This window comes from Polypterus senegalus, chromosome 2 (genome assembly GCF_016835505.1).
Source record: "Polypterus senegalus isolate Bchr_013 chromosome 2, ASM1683550v1, whole genome shotgun sequence".
NCBI lineage: Eukaryota > Metazoa > Chordata > Cladistia > Polypteriformes > Polypteridae > Polypterus > Polypterus senegalus.
In genome coordinates, this window is record NC_053155.1 from 45,880,550 (window position 1) to 45,900,838 (window position 20,289).

The 20,289-nt window shown below is 39.7% G+C and overlaps 1 protein-coding gene across 1 annotated transcript; it reads right to left on the reverse strand.

The window, feature by feature from the left end:
* Positions 1-2,281: 2,281 nt before the first annotated feature.
* tlr7 (toll-like receptor 7) lies at positions 2,282-19,133 on the reverse strand. The gene is made up of 2 exons (XM_039743622.1): positions 18,880-19,133; positions 2,282-5,657 (listed from the first exon to the last, which is right to left on the reverse strand). The coding sequence occupies exons 1-2, from the start codon at positions 18,880-18,882 to the stop codon at positions 2,490-2,492; spliced, it is 3,171 nt and encodes a 1,056-aa protein (XP_039599556.1). The 5' UTR covers positions 18,883-19,133; the 3' UTR covers positions 2,282-2,489.
* Positions 19,134-20,289: the final 1,156 nt, after the last annotated feature.

Below are 20,289 nucleotides of genomic sequence, written 5' to 3' on the forward strand. Positions count from 1 at the left end.
GCTCAACATCGTTACTCTTGCTTCCATTCTTAGCCCTCCTTATTCACAGGTATCCCTGCTGTCAGGGCTGTCATAATCAATAGGAATAAAACCTTTAGAGTCTTCCATGGATTATGCCAACTAAGGACCAAACACATACAGTAAGTGGTAGAGAGAATATCATAATAATAATCTGTTTAGTGGTACCATCACTACATCGTAACAGGTTCACAAGTTGAACACACCTATCATATGCTTTCATAAGATCTTCGCTGCTGAATATTTCTGAAGTTCATGATTTCTGTTTTTCTGAGCCACTGAGTGGCAACTACTAAATTAGTTAGCAGTGTTCATGCAAAGCAGTTTTACTTTGCTTTAATGACAAATGGGAAATGCTGCTATCCAGCCATACACTATGGCATGGTATATACTGTAGGTTAAAGAAAGGAATCACTCTCTAGCAACGGTGGTAATCACAGCAGCTATTGCTCTGGGTTGCTTAAGTATGAACAGTGTATGTAACAATGGTTTGAGTAATGAAATGAATAACTGTAATCCAAAAATATGTGCAATAATGTATAATCCAGAGGGCAGCCTTAAGCACATTCTTAAAAAAATGCCTGACAGAAGATAAGTTATTGCAGTTTTCTATGTGACATCTCTTTTCCTTGGTAGATTCTTTTATAATTTCCTCAGCTAAATTAGCTGATGTGCAATAATCTTTTCACTTTCCAGTGTAATCAGAATCACTGTGACTAATGCACAATATTTACTTTAAAAGAATAATCCACCCAAAAATTATATTTTTTTAATATGTTACTTACCCCATGTAGTTTGTGACAAGTGAGCAATGCTGGACAGCAGGAAATGGTATCAAAAACAGCAGGGAAAAAATCTCACTTTAATCACATATATCAAAGTGAAAGACATCTGTGCGTGTGCTCACAACATGCAAAACACATGTATTTTTTACTAAAATGTTTTTAAATAAATAACTTCTGAAAATAAAGGTTACACACAAACAGGATGCACCTTCACACAAGGTTTGAATTGAAGCCAGCATCTCCCCCTCGTTCACTGGTTAAGAGTCCTGTCTTCAATTCAAAATTACAATTCCATGTAAAGGGGTCTCCTGTCTGTGGACTGCTTTCATTTTCCAGAGTTATTCATTTAACAATATTTTATCAAAAAACTAGCAGACCACGTGTGCTTTGCTGCAGTCGCTGTAGCTGGAATAATTATGTATCTACATGCGACTTATGGAGCTTCTTTATATACAACAGTTTTGGCTTGTCTTCCTGGAGCCAAAATATATAAATTTTCTCTATGACTAATTCGTGAACATGCTACATAAAAAATAGAAACAGGAAAAACGGCAACATTGCCGGGAACAACAGTAAATGAGATAAAGTAAAAGCCTACCAAAAACTAAATGAGATAAAGTAAAAAAGGGCAACAGTGCCAGGATCAACAGTAAAAAACAACAGTAAATGAGATAAAGTAAAAGTCTACTAAACACTAAAGTACAAAAACGAAGTAGAAAGTAACAGTAAACCGCAACACCACCGGGAACACCGGCACACCGCGTCTACTAAACACTAAGAAACACTAAAGGAAAAAATACTATTCAGTAAGTACTGCATCTAGTAAACAGTAAATCAGTAAAGGAGAGAGGACTAAACACTAAGGAAAAAGAACGGTAAGACCGTGTCAGCTGCGGAGCTCAGCTTGGAGCGAAATGAAGTGAATGAAATGAGGTGAATGGGAGGGGAGATGATCACGTGACTCCCCCACCCACCTTAACTCTCCATCCCTCCACAAACACACAAACACAGTCTCTCGGATCCCAACTCTCCTTTATGATGTATGCATTTTGCCTGTTGCGAGCACACGACTGAATCACTTGAGATGTAGATTATGGAGTACAAGTAACATGAGATTTTTTTTCATGGATGTCTTTGATAGTTTGGTGTTGTCCAACATTAGTCACCTTTGGCCATTTATCCTGTGAGAAACTTTGTGATGTCTGTTCTCCAAGAAAAAAAGTGAAATTCAAAAGTTTTCTTGACCATCACTACATCTACATGATGTAAGTAACATATACAAAAATATCATTTTTGTGTAGAGTATTGCAAATTGCAAGGTCCAATAGACCATGATATCCACTGAAAGGGAGGTGTTTTAGTCAAGTCTGATCATTTCATTTCTCTGTATTCCATTTTGGGACTCACCTCATTGTAAGAAGAGCAAAGGTATTAATTTCCCAAATTACTTGATGGCTGCTTTAAAAAAGAAATCAGACAATTATCAACAAGTTTAATACAAAATGTTATGTTGAATCCAATAAGATAAAAAATATATATAAGTCGTTGATCATTTCAAATCATGTCATTTCAACAGGTTACACAAATAATAATAACATTAGATACAGAAAGTCATAAATGCAAGGGTTGGAAGGGTTTGGATATTTTGTGTATGTAGCAATATGATGTCAGTTGGAAATGTGTAAATTAAATGGATTCTTTAAACAGTTTATTATATTGTGAGTAGTTATCTGTAGCCAAAACACTCTTCAGCGACTGCCAGAAAAATCCCTGGGCCTGAGGGTTATTTGGCCACTCTAAAACTGAACCCCTGCAGAGTCTTTTACGAAGCTTTACATATTTGGAACTTTGACGAACCTTTTCAAGAAAAACCAGAATAATGACGTCTTCTTTCTCATCGATGAGCCGCTGATGTGCTAGGTAGAAAGAGGTCTTAAAGATTCCACTCAAAATGTACTTGTTAGTGAGCAAAAATACTGTTTTTCTGCTCAATTGTATGCTTTGAGAAAGGTTATCTATAAGTGGTAGACCAGGAACCCAGTCTCTTTCATCCAGACATAATTGAAAATGGATGTCCTCTTTATTTTCTAAGTGGAAGAGCAACTCATTTAAAACCCAGTCAGAAACCTCAGGGTCTTTCTTGTCATAGGCAACGTAAGCGTCATAACAAGTTTTTTCTGAAATGATAGGATGATATCCTTTTAATTTTGCAATGCAGTAGTGGTAACTGTACCATACATCCCAAAAGAAAAGATGACACGAAATTGAGGTTACAATGCACATCAGAGTGAGAAATGTTGTTAAAACATGTAGAACAAGTGAAATGGAATCCATTTGGCACGTATGTTGGTCCAGAAAAATGACACTGCGTCCTTTTTGTGTACCAGGAGCTGCACAAGTGACATCCGTAGCCAGACGAGGAATGTTAACTGAGGTTTTGTTAATCCACAAGACAAACCAAATAGTATCGCAAGTGCACATGAATTTATTTCCATTCAATATCAAGACTTCCAGGTTATTGATAATATTTTCTGGGAAACTGGATTGCTCAATTTTTTGTAGCTCATTGAAACTGAGGTCAAGATACCTGAGGCTTGTGGCATCTTTGAGGAAATGTTTGGTGAGCTTTGGGATCTGATTCTTTTTCAAAATGAACTTCTGCACAGTTTTGGTGCAGTTAGAAAGCTCCCGAGGAACAGTGGTTAGTTTATTATTACTCAGATCAAGTATCTCTAAATGTAGTAGTTTTTCAAGTTCTCCCCAATTAAAACCATGTAATTCATTGTTGTTCAAGTACCATTCACGTAATTTTGGTGGCAAGCCACCGAAGACCATTTGTGGGATAAAAGTAAGACTATTATAGGAGAGATCAAGATATGTCACGTTGTACAGCTTGCTAAAATATTTGTTAAATCTTGTGTCCCCGTCTTTCCATAAAATATCTAAACGATTTCCTTTAAACTCCAAAATTTCTAGGGATGAACTTTCCATCTCTGTATTGGTGGATGTGGAAATTAGATTGTAGTTTAGCATTAGCTTCTGCAGGTAGGGCAGACTTTTGGTAAAGTTCAGCATGTGTGTAACACCCTCTGCTACAAAATAATGGTCATTATGACTTAGATCTAGAATTTTCAAGTTTTTTAATTCTTGAAATGCCGAGGAGTAAAGCAAATCAATGCGATTGGAAGAGAAATCTAAATATTCCAGGTTGGACAGAAAGGTGAATTCTGAGCCATTCAGAGTCTGACTCATTGCATTCCCAGAGAGGTTTAAGCATTTTAGTTGATGGAGGTCACGAAATTGTGTGGTATCAATGAAAAATATGTTATTCCGACTTAAATCCAGTGTTTTTCCAAATGTGCTGCAATCCTTTTTAACAAGTGGAATAACAGATCCGTCTTCTTTGTCGTTGGAAGTGCAGCTGCGAGCAAATTCATCGTACTGGAAATATTGAATTTCTCGCACTTCCCCGTTATAGTACTGTCCTGTGGCACCCAGAAGGTTAACATCAGAATGATTTGCAGAACATGAGTTAGCCAGGGAGTCACCGGAAGGAGAAATTTTGTTTTCAGAGAGATTTATTATTTTGAATGCTTTCAAATGTTGTAAAATGTTCAGATTAGCCTGTTTAATAAAGTTTGTACCAAGATCAATGATTTCAAGTTTTTTAAGATACATTAGTGGTTCGAGGGCATTATCATTTAATTGTTTGAACACATATCCTTTAATTCGTAGTACTCTGAGTGAGACTAGATTGGCAAAGTGTGGTGAAAGTTCCAGTTGTGCTGAATATTGTGATTGTTTGTAGTTGAAAGAAAGGTCTAGCTCTTCAAGATTTTTCAGAGTGATTAAAAATTGTGCATGACGTATTTCATCGGCCAGAAAATTAGATGAAAGATCCAAGATCTTTAATTGTGTTGTTTTATAAAACCATTTACTCTCTATTGTTTTAAGAGAGTTACTATGAAGACGTAAAATGCTGAGATTACGTAAAGAGTTGAAGGCTTCAGGGTGAATGAAGAGTGGATTGTCATTTGGACATGGAGTGCAGGGGAAGGGAGCATTGAAGCATCGTGGACAGTTTCCACTCAAATCAAGCACTTCCAGGCTTGTCAGATTCTGAAAATCAGTTTTAGATATTTTTTCAATTCCATTGTTATATAGATAAAGTTCCTTCAAACTGGTAGGAAGCATCTGGGGAACACTGGTGATATTATTGGACTTCAGGGACAATAAAGAAAGTCTGTTCAAGGAACTGAATGCGCCAGTCTCGATGTAAAATGTAACATTGCATGGATTACGATAATAGCAGTTTTTCCCCAGGTATAATGTTTCCAAGTTTGTTAATTCAGAAAGATTTCTTCGATAAATGGAGGAAATGCTGTTTACTTCAAGACTGAGCAAAGTTAAAGTGGGTGGCAATCCTTGAGGAATCTGTGAAAGCTGATTACCATCTAAGTAGAGAGATTTTAAATTAGGAAGATGTGCAAAGCTTCCTTCTTGAACATGCAATCCTTTGGTACAGACATGACTTTTAGGGCCTATTTTAATAGGAACACAGTTGCATCTGAAATCTATCTCTGTAAGGTTCATCAGTCCATGGAATGATTTTTGAGAAATTTCAGAGATGTGGTTTGTAGTAAATGTCAGATTTGTTGCATTTTTAGGGATTTGTTTAGGGATCTCAGTGAGCTGTCGATCCTTGCATTCAACAAGGACTATAGTTCCATTATTTTCCACCAATACATCACACGGAAGACTTTTGGGATACCACATTTTTGAGAAAAATGCTGGAGTAAAAGAAAAACAAAGAAGTACGAAGGTTCCTAAACTGAACAGGCTTGTTGTGGTCACCTGAAAAGGAAACAAAAAGAAAAAGTGATGAAGGGTCTGACTGGGGAGGAGGTGCAGGACCGAGCTGTTTGGAGAAGGCTTATCAAGCGCATCAGCCTCAGAGAAAAGTGGAAAAAGATGAAGTGGAAGAAGACTCATATCATTCACATACAACACACTGTAGTAAGGGATAAAAAATAAAAAATAGAAAAATAAAAACGAAACTCTAATGTATCTGTGACTGAACGTGTATTGCAACAAATGCGGGTAAATACTTATTGTAGCTAATGGTACCGTCTGTTCACTGGTAATGCAGCAGGTGTCATTTGGCTATTGAGCAGGCATTCGGTTTGGGAGGCCTACCAGCCATTTGTACAGACTCGATTATTTCTGATGCCACTTTGCGGGAGATGCTCTACCTGCGAGTACGCATTTGCCAGTGCGGAATAGAATTCTTGCTATTAGTTTCTCTAGGGGAGGCAAATGGATGCACTTGGAGGAGGCAATTAGCAAAAAGTGTGCATGCATGTGCGAGTAACCATTGCTGTTTAGAGACAGTGCATGCACGTCAGTAGGGCACAGATGTGTCAGCTGTCAGGCTGGAGAAACTATAAAAGCCAAAGTTATTAGTAAAAAGGGCTGGGTGGTTTAATGCTTTGAGAGAGACTCTGCAGATTGGTTTATGTGAACATTTGCGTGAAATTTACCCTTAACGTGTTTCCATCTGTGACTCTGTGTTGCTGTTGAATAACTCCATATAAGCACACAGCTTGGATCCACTGTATTAATTCCTTTCATGAATTAAAAAAAGAACAAATTACTGAAATGAGCATAATTGCTCTTGTCTGGACCTTCTCTAGGTCTGCTATGTTTATTTTATGGATTCTCTGGGGGTATCCTTTTACTATCTCATGCGCACCGCTTACTATATAATGTGCACCACTTAATATCCTGTATGCACCACTTACTGTCCTGATCACACCACTTCTATCCTGATCGCACCACTTACTATCCTGATCGCACTATTTACTATCTCATGCACACCTCTTACTAACCCTTACTATACTGTGTGCACTACTTGCTGTCTTGTGCACACAATTTACTATCCCGTATGCACCACATACTATCTCATGTGCACCACTTGCCATCTCATGCATACCACTTTCTATCCCGTATGCACCACCTACTATCTCATGAACACCACTTACTATCTTGTATGCACCACGTACTATCTCATGTGCACCACTTACTATCCTGATCGCACCACTTACTATCATGATCGCACTATTTACTATCTTATGCACAATTCTTACTGTCCCTTATGCACCACACACTATCTCATGTGCACCACTTGCCATCTCGTGCACACCACTTTCTATCCCGTATGCACCACATACTATCCTGATCACACTATTTACTATCTCATGCACACCTCTTACTATCCCTTATGCACCACTTACTAACCCATGTGCACCACTTGCTTTCTCATGCACACCACTTACTCTCCTGTATGCACCTTTTACTATCTTGCGCGCACCACTTACTATCTTATATGCACCACTTACTATCCCATACAATGTTAGATTGGAGAATAGAGATATTTATTGTTACATACACTGCGAGAGCATAGTGAAATTTTTGTGACACATGTAAATACCCCAGAGGACAGTTGGGCATCTTGCCCAGGATAGAGGTAAAATCCTTAGCTGACTGGGATGCCATAATGGAAGGATGAACTAAATTGGGGCAATACACGGCTGATACACCTGATTATTTCTGTACTGGTTGGGATGCCTGAACACTACAAGAACTTGCAATAGAGGATGGCAAGGAGCAGTTCACCCCCCACTTTTAAAAGGTGTTAGGGATCTTTCTTATGACTCGGGGGTGCTTCCAACTGGCCACATCATGCCACCAGCAGTACTCCTGGGTCCGAAGTAAAGGAGACCATACTGCCTTGTTCAGGAGAGTCGCATCTGTGAGGAAGGAAGGCAACACTCGATTGGAGGAGAGCAGTGTGGTGGGAAAAGAGAAAGTGCAAGAGTGATAGAGGAAGAGAAAAAATGACCTGTTTATTGTGAACAAAGTATTCTTGAAATAAACAACCCTTTATTTGAATCAGGGACTGTATTTTGTCTTTGCGTTTTGGGGCTCACTGGTACCCCCTAGCCTTCACACAGAGTAGCAGTGGCATATAAATAAATACAGAAAACAAATAAGAGTAGCAGAGGATAAATAAATAAATAAACAGCATGCATAATTAAATACAGTAAATAAGAGTTAAAACAAAAATAACGTACATTAATTACACATAAACAAACAAGTGGGTACAGCACACAGTAGGTGCAGGGCAGGTATAACCAGGTTACTGGGAGCTGAGTGACCTTATGGCCTACGGGAAGAATCTGTCCCTGAAACCAGTGGAGTTAGTGGTGAGGCTCTGCTAGCTAGAAGTGAAAACAGCTAGTCGAGCGAATGGCATGAAACTGCAGAATGTCAGCCCCAATTATTTTAGAAGCTGTACGGACAGTCCTGGGCAAGTGAGGTTATTAAACTATACCATGATGCATCTGGTCGGGATACGTTCAGTATTGCAGTGGTAAAAGTTCACTAGTGTTTTGGTTCTCACCCCAAAGCTCTTTAACCTTCTCAGGAAAGGCTAAAGCCAGGTGGTATTGATGGACCATTTGGTGATGTGGACACCAAGGAGCCTGAAGCTGCTAACTGTCTACCCAGAGGAGCTGTTGATGTGCATTGGAGCGTGACTGTTATTTCTTTCTGAAGTCAACAGTGGACTCCTTTCTCATGTTGACATTATTAAAAATGTTTAATAATTATTTAAGGCTGGAATAATGATGCACAAGTGGAAACCACTATGCTACCATACCATGATACATTACTTAAAATTAAATAAATTATTGTTGTGCATACAATCATTTTGCAGTTAATATGGTTTGCGACTACTGTCCTGATTATCCAACACCATTCCCATTGTTGTTTGCCCAATTTTAAAAGCTATCTATGAAATGTGGCACTAGTTTGGTTTAAAGTCATTGGCACATACTGTATGCTTTACATATATTATAATGTAATAAGAGCTCAGTCTGTAGTGTCAAACATTTGGTTACTCACACATGTTCAGAAGTTGTTTAGTGAGGCTGAAATTCATCAACTTAGTGAAAAAGGCTCACTTTTGAGCAATGAACAACCCTCAATACGTCAGTATCTGAAACACTACAGCTGTTACAGCAAACACGGGGTGACTGAGGACATTTCTCCATATCTGTTTAATTAGTAAACATTTAATCTTCCTCTTTGTTTAATTGAGATTGTTGGAGAGTCTCATCTTTAGGTGCAGACTTGGACAGTTTAAAACTGTGTGCTATCTTCTAGACCTATTTTTATCTTACTTTGCTAAAAAAAATCTTAGCTAGTTGCAGGGTTTTGAATTATTTCCGCTAACAAGCAGTGCATATATTTCTGTTAAGCTGCTATCTTAATTTCATACAAACACTGTGCTGTCTGTGTACCAAGTTATATTACTTATTATTTGACAGATGCATTTATCCAAGGCAACTGGCAACATCTGAGATTGGTTTTGTTTCTTTTTGCTTTTTCCAATAGGAGCACAAGCAAGTGAAGTGACTTCCTCAGGGTCGCACAGTGTCATAGCGGGATTTGAACCCACAGTTTCACGGATTGAAGTCCAAACCTAACCACTACTCCACACTGCATCATAGGTTGTCTTATATTGACATTTGTTATATTCTGTTTAATTGTATATTCGTTAACTGTAATTCTGACAGTGTCATCCCATGTATCTAAAGAACATGTTAACCATTATAGGTTTTCCACAGTAATGCGGACCTAGAGGTGCACAATAAATCCATTGTGACATCGGTATCTAACAAAGTAAGAATAACTTTGTCACATGTTGCTTGATAAATATGATGGCACATTAATTATATGCAACCAAAGCAGGAAGCCTAATTGATTTACAGCACTTGGAACAACATGAAATGTACTGGTTTAAAATGTATTCTGCATGGTTATTTTTATCATGAATGCTAACAACAACAATCATGTAACACATGCTGTTGTTATAAACTCTGAACTGGATTAAGTAGTTGTGAGAAGTTCAGGCAGTCAGTCATTATCCAACCCGCTATATCCTAACTACAGGGTCATGGGGGTCTGCTGGAGCCAATCCCAGACAACACAGGGAGCAAGGCAAGAAACAACCCCAGGCAGGGTGCCAGCCCACCGCAGAGCGCACATACACACACACACACACACACACTTAAGCACACACTAGGGACAATTTAGGATCGCCAATGCACCTAACCTGCATGTCTTTGGACTGTGGGAGAAACCCACGCAGACACTGGGAGAACATGCAAACTCCACTCTGGGAGGACCCGGGAAGCAAATCCAGGGAGAAGTTCATTGTTAGGTTTTTATTGACTACAACAGATTGGCACACTCCTTAGGTTTGACTCCTGCCTTACCCTTGGTGCTGCTAGGATAATCACCATCACCATACAACCCTGAACTACATAAGTGAAGTGCAAAATGGATGTATAGCAATAATAATGATGGGGATGATTAGTGTTAGTGAGATATGGTGCCGGTAAGATCCTGCTACCCTAAAGTCCTTGTTTCAAATCCTAGACCAGCCACTTTCTCCCCTTTTTTTTAAAGTTTGTTTTAGTTGTGTTTTAGTTATTTTTTCTACAATACTCTAGCACCCCTTGCAGGTTTGGCAAATATCTGCTTTCTAGTTCTGCCAGGAGTGTTCCTTGGACCCAGCGATCCTGAACTGGATAGATAAATAGATAGATAGATAGATAGATAGATAGATAGATAGATAGACATGAAGTGCACTAGATTGACTTTATACAGTAGCTTAATAAATAGGTAAATAAATATGTATATACAATAAATACACAAAAGAATTGCTACATCTTCTGACTTGGTTTAAGACACATGAGCAGTCACAGTCACATTGACAAATTGTAGGACTGATAGATTAAGCTCAAGTGTTTCATAGCTAACAGGTACTGTATATAAAGTCAAGCACAGCCATGCAGTCTCCATTTACAGTAGAACTGGCAGTAGAAAGGGTCATGCTGGAGAGCTCAGTGACTTTAACCGTGGCACTGTCATAGAAGGTTACCTTTGCCACAAGTCAATACTTGAAATTTCTGCTCTGCTAGATCTGTCCCAGTTGTGCCATGATTGTGAAGTTGAAGCATTCATGAGTAGCAGCAGCTTAGCATTGAAGTGGCAGACCACCAGACTTACAGAGCGGGGCTACTGAGTGGCTCAAGGGCATGGCATGTAAAACTCATCTGTCCTCTGTGGCTTCACTCAAACTAGTGTTCCAAACTGCCTCTGGAAGCAACATCAGCACAAGGAGTGAGAATCAGGAGCTTCATGAGATGGGTTTCCACGATCATTCGAAGTTTAGCATGTCAAATGCCAAGCTGTGACTTGAGTGGTGGCCACCATTGGACTTTGGAGAAATGGAAATGTGTTTTCTGGAGTGACGAATCATACTTGACATACTTGAAGGATGTCAGAGGAGCACTACCTTCTGGGCTACATAGTGCACACTGTAATTTTGGTGGCAAAAGGGTAATGTTATTTACCAGGTTTGGGCCAGTCCCCTCGATTCCAGTGACAGTTATTGTCAAAGCTACAGCATGCAGATATTTTAGATAGTTTGGAGAAGGCGCATTGCTGTTCCAGTATGTGTCCCAGCGCACAAAGACAGGTCCATAAAGGTATGGAGGAACTTCTCTAATTTTACACACAAAAGTGATTCTACCAACTGGTAAAAAATCCTTTTCTTTTTGTTTTACTTATGGCTTCTTATGTGATTGTTTTTCTTGGTAGCTTAGCTGTATGTGTTGCACTGCTGGTTTGACAATATCTTCTAATGTATTTTTTTCATTCAGATGTGATGTTTCCAAGAATCAGAGTAAATCATTTACAAAATGTTGAGTGGAAAAGGGGAAGACATTGAGAGATCTGAAGAAATAACTATTTTTACTGATTTTGCCAGGCTACTATTTTTGTATTTACTGCACAACACAATGTTCACTATTCACTTCCTCGATTTCATTTCTTTTTGTATTTCTCAAAATAAAAGAGGAAGTAAACAATATTAAATTAGATAAAGCTAAGCAAGGAGAAAGATTGTGTGTCTTTTTTGAACAAAATATTAAATTAATAATAACTTGAAAACTGCAAATGCAGACAAAATTAATAACATAAAAAGTGGAACAAAAAATGGGACTCAAGAGAGCCATTCACCTGATATGTGAGAGATGTGAAAGAACAACGCGTCAAAAGTCGTTTATTATTAAATTTAGTGAAGTGTGAACTTAAATAAATGAAACAGGTCCCACCCTGCCTGTAAATCAGCGTGGTTAACTTTCTGTGTGTATAAATATCACTGCCTCACTGTGCTGAATATATCATCTGCTTTCCACATGATGGCACTAGGTTTTTGTTTCTAATGTATGTTTACTTTGACCATATAGAGATGAACATAGATAGATAGATAGATAGATAGATAGATAGATAGATAGATAGATAGATAGATAGATATTCATTAATTAATATTTTACAGTACAGGATGTCTGTGATTGGCACTGTATATTGGTACATATACTGCACATATCGCTATTGTCTGTTAAGATGTCTGCTCAATCAGCTCAGTACCATGTGAAATATGAATTCATTAATATTAGGTTGTAAAGTGCAATGTGTAAAGGGCAGCAACTAAAATAAAATGTAACAAACAGTTCAAGGTGGTTGGTGGAGGGTTAGGTAATGAGTCCAAGTCTGTTCCAACGGCACTGGGATGGAAAGTAGGAACCAGCACTGGGCTAAGCACCAGTTCATCATAAGGCACACACCACACTTGCATTCATCAGACCAGTTGGCAGTGAAGTTAAACTGCACATCTTTGGGATTTGGAATGAAAACCAATGTACAGGGAAAAAAACCCAAACACAGCTACAGGAGAGCACACTGTGCATAGTCAGTGAAGTGAGGAGGACTCAAACACAGTGATCAGGAGCTGTGAGACAACAGTGCTAGACACCATATAATTAAAAATGCATAAACCGTAAAGTTAAGTAAATGGTTTAGTATAGATCATTATGTATTATTTACCACATTCTAACAATTACACTGAGATAATATAAATATTTGCAATGAAGTAAATATCAACAGCAAACTCAGATATATTAACAGCAGCAATAGTTTGTCTGAATGGTGTCACACACGTGCGCATAGGAGGCAGCTAAAGGGCTTGAGTGACGGCAGTTCCGTGGCATGCCGGGATGTGGCAGAGTGCACTGACTCTTTTTCTCCCTTTCCTGTAGACCATTCCCGGGAGATTCCACCTGGCTCTCTTGACGTCACTTCCGGGACAGAGCCAATAGAAGTAGACCTTACCAGCTCCGGCCCATCTGCTGTCATGTCCGGGCGTGATCCAATGATGGAAGAACACATGCCCGATCCTTATGACCTCACTTCCTGTCTTCCCCTTTAAAAGCCTGCCCCTTTTCCCATTTCCATCAGTCTTGTTTTGGACTCGTTTATATGCACTTCAGTGCTGTGTATTTTCATAAAAGAACGACTTTGCAGCCAGGATACCAGAATATATGGGTGGTTGCCCCAAATCTTTATCTGAGTATGTCTCATTCTTGTGACAATGGATAGATTATTTTTAATTCCATGTGCCTGTTATGTAGGATCTGCTGAAGTATCACTAACATTGTCATCTCCTTCTCTCCCTGCGGCACCAAGAAATTACCAGTATGAGCAACTGACTCCGCCCCTTCTGTTTCACTGTCTTCAAAGCCCTGTCTTCCCTGATGGAGGGGTCCTTTTAGCAAGAGCCAGTCTCTGGAAGGAACTCCCAAGCAGCCAAACTCTGACCAACAAACCTATCAATCTTCAGTACCCTTTTGTAGCCCAAACACATTCAGCTTGTTGTTCTTCTTCTTCTTCTTATTATTATTATCAGGTAAAACCACCATGAAAAATCCCCTCCATCCCCACCAGAAGGCTCTCAATTGGAGCCTTTTTAGCCACAGGTTCATTTTACCATAGTGTGCTATTAAGCAAATTAGTGTTTCCTCCCAAGTTACTTGATAAGTTCATTATAAAATATCTACACAATGAACCTTTATTTATTTATTTATCAATTGATCCATTGGTTGGTTTTATTATTTGTCTGTATCCTCTTTTATGCTTCTGCTGGAATATGCATCTGAATTTTCCAATTGGATTAATGAAGTTTATCTAATCTAATCCAATTCAATCAAATCTAAATTGGTGAGGCAGTGGTGGAAAGATGAAAACTTTTAAATTTCTTGCCATTTTATACTAATGAGGATCTTATGTCATCCCACAAAACTATTTCATTGATAAAGAAATCTCAATAGTATTTGCACTTCCTGATTAGGCTAAAGGAATTTGAAATGCCAGCCAGAATCTTTGGCCACTTTTAAAGGGGTACTATTGAGATCCTTCTTACCAATGGTCTGGTTTGGTAACTCCACTGCACAGGACAGCAAAGCCCTACAGCAGATGGGCAGGACTGCGCAAAATGTTTAAGAAACAGCTCTTCCATTGCTATGTTTATTATCAGGCGGGTTCACGGCATTATAAAGGACAGCGCCCACCCCCAACACAGTCTATTCACAATCATAGCATCAGACAGACGCTATAGTAGTGTGAAATCAAGGACTACAAGACTACAGTACAAAATTACATTTCAAAATAATTCCTGTCCTTTATGTTTCCTCCTCACCATGTGTGACTTTGCTGAAAGAGAGACCCATCTAGAAATGTGGCTATCCTATTCACCTTTTGATTTATGATGTTGGCATTACATGTTGTCTTTGTATTATATATGTTTCATTCTCATTGTCTTATTTAAATGTTTAAGTAATACACATAGTATTTGCATTATATATGCTCACATTGTACTGAAATGTTTATTATGAAAATTTGTTTTTTTTATCTATTCTCTATCGAATATTGGCACTTTAATTGTATTTTGTGGCATTTAATTTGTGTATACTGGTGCAGAGTAAGCTCAGACTCAGTTCCACTTAGTCCACATCAGCATCCATATATAAATCCTATACAGCAGGGGTGTCAAACTCCAGTCCTGGAGGACCACAGTGACTACAGACTTTCATTCTAACCATCTTCTTAATTAGTGACCAGTTTTTGCTGCTAATTCATTTATTTTGCCTTAGTTTTAATTAACTTGACTCAGGCCCCAGTTGTTTCTTTTACCTTAATCAGCAGCCAAACAATAATGAGACACAAAAGAAGCTTCAACATCACACAATATCTGAAAATAAAGAAAGGTGAAGGTCTCAGTAAGGCTGATCTCTCGGGTCACCAAAACATCTTGATGGCATTCTTAGAAAAAAACAGAAAATCAACAGTTTTGGAAATGTCTGCTGTGGCAGAATGAGAGCAGCAACAAGCCATGAAATTAAATAACGAGTGTAATTATCAGCGAGAATCGGCTTCTAATTAAGAGATTGGTTGGAGTGAAATTGGTTGAGTTTGAAATTCCAATTTAGCTGGTCATCAGTTGAAATTAAATGGAGTTTGAAGCCAGACTCAGTTGTCATTTGTTGGCTCACTTCAAATCTCATTTCTGTTTGGCTGTCGTTTAACGAAAAAAAATATATTCAGAGGAGTAAATCCTTAAAAACAAGGCTATTAAAATGAAGAGAAAAGAAGATAATTAGCAGTGTAAACTGGTAACTGATTAAGAAAAGGGTTAGAATGAAAACCTGCAGCCACTGCAGCCCTCCAGGCCTGCAGTTTGACACCCGTGCTATACAGTGCCTTTCATATCTACGCTATCAGTCTACTGCATATGTGTGCCTTTATTTAGTGATTTTTATATATTTTATAGTGTTTTTCATAAGTATCTATGTATCATTTTTATGGTGCTGTGGTGGGCTGGCACCCCGCCCGGGTTTGTTTCCTGCCTTGCGCCCTGTGTTGTCTGGGATTGGCTCCAGCAGACCCGCGTGACCCTGTAGTTAGGATATAGCGGGTTGGATAATGGATGGATGGATTTTTATGGTGCCTTTTCTATCTATCTATCTATCTATCTATCTATCTATCTATCTATCTATCTATCTATCTATCTATCCTTCTTTTATATAGCACACTTCATGTCTATGTTTCTAGTACTGTATATAGTGCCTTCCATCTATGACCTTGGAAACCCATCTCATGAAGCTCCTGATTCACACTTCTTGTGCTGATGTTGCTTCCACAGGCAGTTTGGAACACTACTTTGAGTGATGCCACAGTAGCCCCACTCTGTGAGTTTGGTGGTCTGCCACTTCATGGCTAAGATGTTGCTGCTTGTGGACAATTCCATTTCACAATCATGGCACTTACAGTTGACTGAGGCAGATCTAGCAGAGCAGAAATTTCAAGTATTGACTTGTGGCAAAGGTAACCTTCTATGACAGCGCCACGGTTAAAGTCACTGAGCTCTCCAGCATGACCCTTTCTACTGCCAGTTCTACTGTAAATGGAGACTGCATGGCTGTGCTTGACTTTATATACAGTACCTGTTAACAATGAAACACCTGAGCTTAATAATTTGGAAGGGTGTCCAAATACTTTTAGCCTGATGAAATAGAAGACTGTGGTGGTGTTATAACGGAGTTGCGTAGGTTCAAGCAGTAGTGTGGTGAAGCAGCCCGATGGTGTTGATGGGAAGATTGGCACCTTTCACATGCTGTTGTGTGTGGTTTGGCCAGTTCTCTCATTAGTGGTCTGGTGTGCGTGACTAAGGCACCTGCATCCTTATCAGTTGGAAAGGAGCCTGAACAGGATGGTGGAGGACTACAATCAGACTGAGAATCAAAGAAAGGAAAGGCATAATCAGGAGTGTCAGTTATCACAGTGGGGAGGAGGGAGGCAGTCAGTGGCCCCACTGAGGACCGAGCAGACGCCACTCCAGGGTGGGATTGTTTAACAATGAGCACCATAGAGGATTGGGGAATGATTGAGCAGCCTTCGAGGGATACCATATAAGGCATGGAGGGGAGTGAGAAAGATGGAGGTACTGCAGAGACACCAAGATGTTGGAGTCTAGCTCCAAGTGTTCCGAAAAATGCTGAAGGAGGGAGTCAGGACAAGAGTTGGAGAAAGAGACTGCAGATAGTGGCATGTCCGACATCCAAGAAGACCTGCTAGGGTGAGCTGGGGTGACAGAGAAAGAAAAGACACACTGGGCTGACAGGTGGGCAAAGAAAAGGGAACCCGAAGTCAGCATGGTTTTATTTGTAGATGTTATCATTCAATTTATGGGAGTTTAATTTGCTAGAAGGCACTTGTTTTTATTGATGTCTATTTATTGCATTCTTTATTGATTGATTCAGCTGCACTTTTTTGCACTTTGAGCTTTGAACCCTAGATGTTTGAAATAAAAACACAATTGCACTTTGCAACTTTCTCTGTTGCTGTTGTGTGTTCTTAGTTCCTGGCTCATCTTGGACATTATTATTGGTGTTCCTGGGTTCAAATAGCCAGTAATAATGTTTGTATTGTTTTTTAATCCACCAGTCCTATAATTTGTCAATGTGACTGTTACTGATCATTTGTCTTAAGCCAAGTCAGAGGTTTTAGCAATTCTTGTGTGTATTTATCCTTCCATCCACCCATTATCCAACCCGCTATATCCTAACACAGGGTCACGGGGGTCTGCTGGAGCCAACACAGGGTACAAGGCAGGAAACAAACCCCGGGCAGTGCGCCAGCCCACCGCAGTGTGTGTATTTATTGTATATATACACAGTATTTATTTACAGATTTTTTAAGCTTCTGTAAAAAGTCAAATGACCCCTTTGGAACAAATATCTATCTATCTATCTATCTATCTATCTATCTATACATTATCCAACCCACTATATCCTAACTACAGGGTCACGGGGGTCTGCTGGAGCCAATCCCAGCCAACATAGGGCACAAGGCAGGAAACAAACCCCGGGCAGGGCGCCAACCCACTGCAGGGCGCACACACACACACACACACACACACACACTAGGGACAACTAGAATCTCCAGTCCACCTAACCTGCAAGTCTTTGGACTGTGGGAGGAAACCCACGCAGACACGGGGAGAACATGCAAACTCCACACAGGGAGGACCTGGGAAGCGAACCCGGGTCTCCTAACTGCGAGGCAGCAGCGCTACCCACTCTATCTATCTATCTATCTATCTATCTATCTATCTATCTATCTATCCATCCATCCATTATCCAACCCACAATATCCTAACTACAGGGTCACGGGGGTCTGCTGGAGCCAATCCCAGCCAACATAGGGCACAAGGCAGGAAACAAACCCCGGGCAGGGCGCCAACCCACTGCAGGGCACACACACACACACACACACACACACACTAGGGACAACTAGGATCGCCTAACCTGCAAGTCTTTGGACTGTGGGAGGAAACCCACGCAGACACGGGGAGAACATGCAAACTCCACGCAGGGAGGACCTGGGAAGCGAACCCGGGTCTCCTAACTGCGAGGCAGCAGTGCTACCCACTCTATCTATCTATCTATCTATCTATATAGTGCACTTTATACCTATCTATCTATCTATCTATCTATCTATCTATCTATCTATCCTTTTATATAGTGCACTTTATACCTATCTATCTATCTATCTATCTATCTATCCTTTTATATAGTGTACTTCATGTCTATCTATTTATCTATCTATCTATATAGTGCACTTCATGTCTATCTATCTATCTATCTATCTATGCGCCTTTTGCATGTTCTCCCCATCTTTACACGGGTCTTCCTCCCACATCTCCAAAGACATGCAGTCTAGTTTAATTGGCACCACCAGTGTGACCAGGGCTGTTTTTCTCTGGGCACCCTGCACTGCCAGTGTCTTGGCTCTGACCACATGTATCCTTGCATTGGATGAAGTGGATTTGAGAGTACACAGTGCGTACGTATGTATCTACTGATTTCTGTATGCAGTTTTATCATGCCATCCAAAGTTTTTTGTAGTTTTTTACTTTTTAAGAGTTTCTGAACTATAGAAAACATAAATTTGGTATTTTAGATACATTAATGTGTTATGCAGAATTTTGCAGATATTTTTAAACCCTAGACTGCAAAACAGCTGAAAGAAATCAGGAAGTGACACTTACCATTTTCCTGTAGATTGATGAAAACGTTTATATTTTGTTTTTCCTTTGCTTCATTCCTTTTCTAATGCGTTTCATTCAGTAGCGTTCACCCCGTTTGCAGTAAGTGGCCAATTCCATCTCTCTCCACTATCTGCTGATAGAACTGAAGATCTTTGTTGTAGATGAAACAACCAAACACCTTTAGCGTTTACATTTGTTTTCTTTAGTTCTGAATACAGAGAGTGTGGTTGAACAAAGCACTACTGGAAAGTGAACGTTTAGTCCTTTAGTTCCCCAAACCTGACGATGTAAAAACCCTTCAGAATTTTAACTTCCTCTAGCCTGAACAATGAGAACAAGTGTGTGTGAGACGCCTTTCGACAGAGTGCTCAGAGTCACGTGGCCTTGTGTGCAGGTGCATAGGAATCATGGTGAATAATAAAAGAGATGGGGGAGACTGGGTAAAGTACACTGCAGCTGCTATTAGAAAATAGAAACAGCCACTTACTTAAAGCACTTTGATTTGTTGTGTTTTACTGGAGTTGTAAACACAGTGCTTATACAAATAGCCACTACTGTTGGGATAATTATCAGAAATATGTTAAACCCATTAGGGCAGAATATTACTAACATCATCTCCAAAATTTCTCATTCTTCAAAAATCTTATTTAGTTCAATAGATTCACGTGTTAAACTCTTGCCCTTCTACCAATCCCAACGTAACTACTAAAAACCCAAAAATGTCAGAACTTTTTAACTGATGAATTTAGCATGAGAAGGACTAACGCTTTGCATTTCACCCATGATTCATCTGGGCCAAGATTAAGTTCCAATGTCTTGAAGCTCTTTCTGCCTGTGCAGTCTTTGATGCCACCCCTCACGCCATCCTCTTATGGATGTGGCTAATATTTAAAGCCCTGCTTTAGAGTTCCTCAGTTCCTTCCTAAGAGATGGGACATTTTCAAGGAGGATGATGACTTTTCTTCTTCTTCAGCATCTATCACCTGTGGGGATCCTCAGGGTTTCATTTTGGGCACTGCTTTGTTGTCTTTGCATATGCTTCCATTAGGTTCACTTTTTTCAAAAATATAACATTTCCTTCCACAGTTAAGCAGATGACACTCCGTTGTATCTACCACCATTTAAATCTGATGAATCATTAAACACTTATGGCAGACGTTCAGGGACCTTGCCCCACCGGGACACTGGGAGAAGGAAAGGACCAGGAGAAGGGCAATATCTCCCCTGGAACGCAAGAAGGCAGACTCCCTAGATTGCATATGGCCATGTACCTGCGGAATCCAACCCTGTGGAGCAACGTGGCCACCGCCACTCCGGAACTGAGGTATGTAGTGCTTCCGCTACATCCGGAAGTGCTGCCAGAAGAGGAGCTGAACTCGCTTGCAGCACTTCTGACATGCCCGGAAGTAC